General features: G+C 49.7%; 1 protein-coding gene across 1 annotated transcript; it reads right to left on the reverse strand.

Annotated features, from left to right (window-relative positions):
* Positions 1 to 421: 421 nt before the first annotated feature.
* Positions 422 to 1,554, reverse strand: LOC136488894 (chitinase 2-like). The gene has a single exon (XM_066485673.1). The coding sequence runs from the start codon at positions 1,477 to 1,479 to the stop codon at positions 550 to 552; it is 930 nt and encodes a 309-aa protein (XP_066341770.1). The 5' UTR covers positions 1,480 to 1,554; the 3' UTR covers positions 422 to 549.
* Positions 1,555 to 2,608: the final 1,054 nt, after the last annotated feature.

Raw genomic sequence — 2,608 nt, forward strand, 5'->3', positions numbered from 1 at the left:
TGAGCCGCCCCTACAAATAGAAGCTATAAATACGGGGCCATTTTTAGGGGCGGCTCAATCACCAGCCGCCCCTATAAATAGAATTTCCAGAGGCGGCTGGTGATTGAGCCGCCCCTACAAATCAGACCCTATTTGTAGGGGCGGCTCGTAACACTAGCCGCCCCTGCTGTTCCATTTGTAGGGGCGGCTGGTGTCTGGGCACCCGAGCACGTCACTGTAGGGGCGGCTCCATCACCAGCCGCCCCTACAAAAAAATCGATCCGTTGCTAAAATTCGTTTTCTACGTAGTGAATACTGCATTCATGCCTCCAAACAATTCACGACATTTTAGACCTTGTTTGAATTGAAACGTAGAAATTTCACAGGAATTTTATAGAAATTATTTTATTTTTCATAAGAAAAAACATAGAAGTAGAAAAAATCCCGCGTTCCAAAGACGGTCTTATTCCATAATCCATACATAATATTAGTGCACCTGAAAAAAAATCGAAATCCAACTGAACTGAAACGCACTGAAGGTACGGTACGGTAGGTATGTACTAGTCCTATCTAGTAGCCAGCTGGGGCGTTGGCGAGCAGCGCTTGTGCTTGTGTGTCGTACTTAAATCCTTGGCTCCTGGAATGATCGGCAGCCCAGATGAAGATCCCGTAGAGTTTGCCCTGCGACTGCAGCGTCTGGCAAGCGCTGAGCGACGTGTTGATGGACACCGACGTCGTGGTGGGCGCCGTGGTGAAGCTGGCGAGGATGTTGCCCCCGGGGTAGTTGACGAGCTGCTGGTCGAAGAAGTCCACGTACTGCGCCTCCGTCGTGCTGGCGCCGTAGGCGTAGAACTGGAAGTTGACGTAGTCTATGACGCTCCCGTAGCTCGCCCACAGCGCCTGGTAATGGCGCTGCACGTCGGCGTTGCCGTACGGCGCGATGGACGCGAACTTGATCACGCCGTTGCTCTTGAGCGTGGTCACCAGGCGGCCGATGCACTCGGCGAAGGTGGCCGGGTCGGCCTGGAACTGCTCGTAGTCGATGTCGATGCCGTCAAGGTTGTACTCCTGGACGATGGTGGTCAGGGAGGAGACGGCGTTCTGCACCCAGGACTCCACGGAGGTGATGTTGAAGAACACCGGCCGGTCGTTCACGGTGGCGCCGCCGAGGCTGACGGCCACCCGCACGTTCGGGTTGCTCTGCTTGATGGCGGCCACCGCGGAGGCCGTCAGCACCGAGTTCTGCCAGAAGATGTTGAACTGCCCGTTGGTCGGGGTGGGCGGCTCCGTGGCGGTGGTGTAGTCGATGACGAAGGCCATGATGAAGTCGAACCGGACCCTCGGGTTGATGGGAACGTCGGTGAACTTGACGCCGTTGAAGATGGCGCCGATGTAGTCCCGGAACAGGTTGGAGTTCGCTGCGCTGGCCATTGGGACATGGACATGGACGGCTACAAGAGCCGGGACAAGTACTAACGCAATCAGCTTCGAGCAGCCCATTGTTAAAGTGTCTTGCTTTGCAGTGGCCAATGGTTGGTCGGATTGGTGGAGGTGGAGCTGCAAATTGAAAGAACAATAATCGGTGTATTTATATATCTGTATGTATGGGCCGGCGAACCTCAATCGAGATTATCAGATTAGTATAAATATATTTTTTTCAAAGAAAATTAAATGGCGTTGAACGTTGAACAGTGGACTTTTCTCAGTAAGTCTGATCGTAGCAGATCAGGTCAGAGATGTCAGCGTCCAGATTGAAGGAAGCTGGTCAAAGTGAAACTGAATGTGCTCCTCAGGAGCTGACCCTTACCCATGCAGTCAATGGATACGGAAGTAGTAATGCTAGCAGAAAAGGTAGACGATCGAAGAGAATAGATTACTGAAGATTATAACATTCTCTAAGTGTTAGGTGTGCTACTGTGTTTTGATCTTCATTCCAGCGCGTTGCTTCTTCCAAACAAATCTCGCAGCAGGTACAGTTGAAGATCTGGCAACAGCTCAGAGAAACGACTAATCTTGCAAACACATCTTGTTGGTCCACTTCCAGAAGATACAAATGACAGGCTAGCTACAGCTGACTTCAGAGATCAAATAGGAGTACTATCTATGTTGGCTTGGAATTTATCAAAGGTACTATGGGGAAAAAAATTGCTCTTGTTTGATCTAGATGCGCAGTTTGTGGGCGTGGGGCTAAATCCCTCACTTTCTCTGTTCTTATTAGTTACAGTGACAGGAGAAAAGGAAAGCGCAGCTGCTTTGTTGGACTGTTTCAAATGGATTACATAGGAGTAAGAGTTGGTGTTAGGCCTGCAGCCTGCTATTGGATACAAGTTCTAGCTTCAGGTTACAAACTTTGACCGAGAACGACGTGGAACATGTACAATACACTGAAAAGGACATGACAACATCAATTGGAAGAAGCAATGCTTTAGTTTTCTGGTAGAGATTCGAGAAGATATGCATTCAATGGAAATCTGATGCAGCACCGGCTAATGATTCGTACAAGTAGCACTTGCCTGGACGTTTGCCTCCACTGGCACTACATAACCCATACTCTTATATGAAACTACTGATTTAACCAGCACCAATAAGTTGTAGCCATCACAAGTTACCGGCTTCGTTGTGGCCTCTC

Source organism: Miscanthus floridulus, chromosome 1 (assembly GCF_019320115.1).
Source record: "Miscanthus floridulus cultivar M001 chromosome 1, ASM1932011v1, whole genome shotgun sequence".
Classification (NCBI taxonomy): Eukaryota; Viridiplantae; Streptophyta; class Magnoliopsida; order Poales; family Poaceae; genus Miscanthus; species Miscanthus floridulus.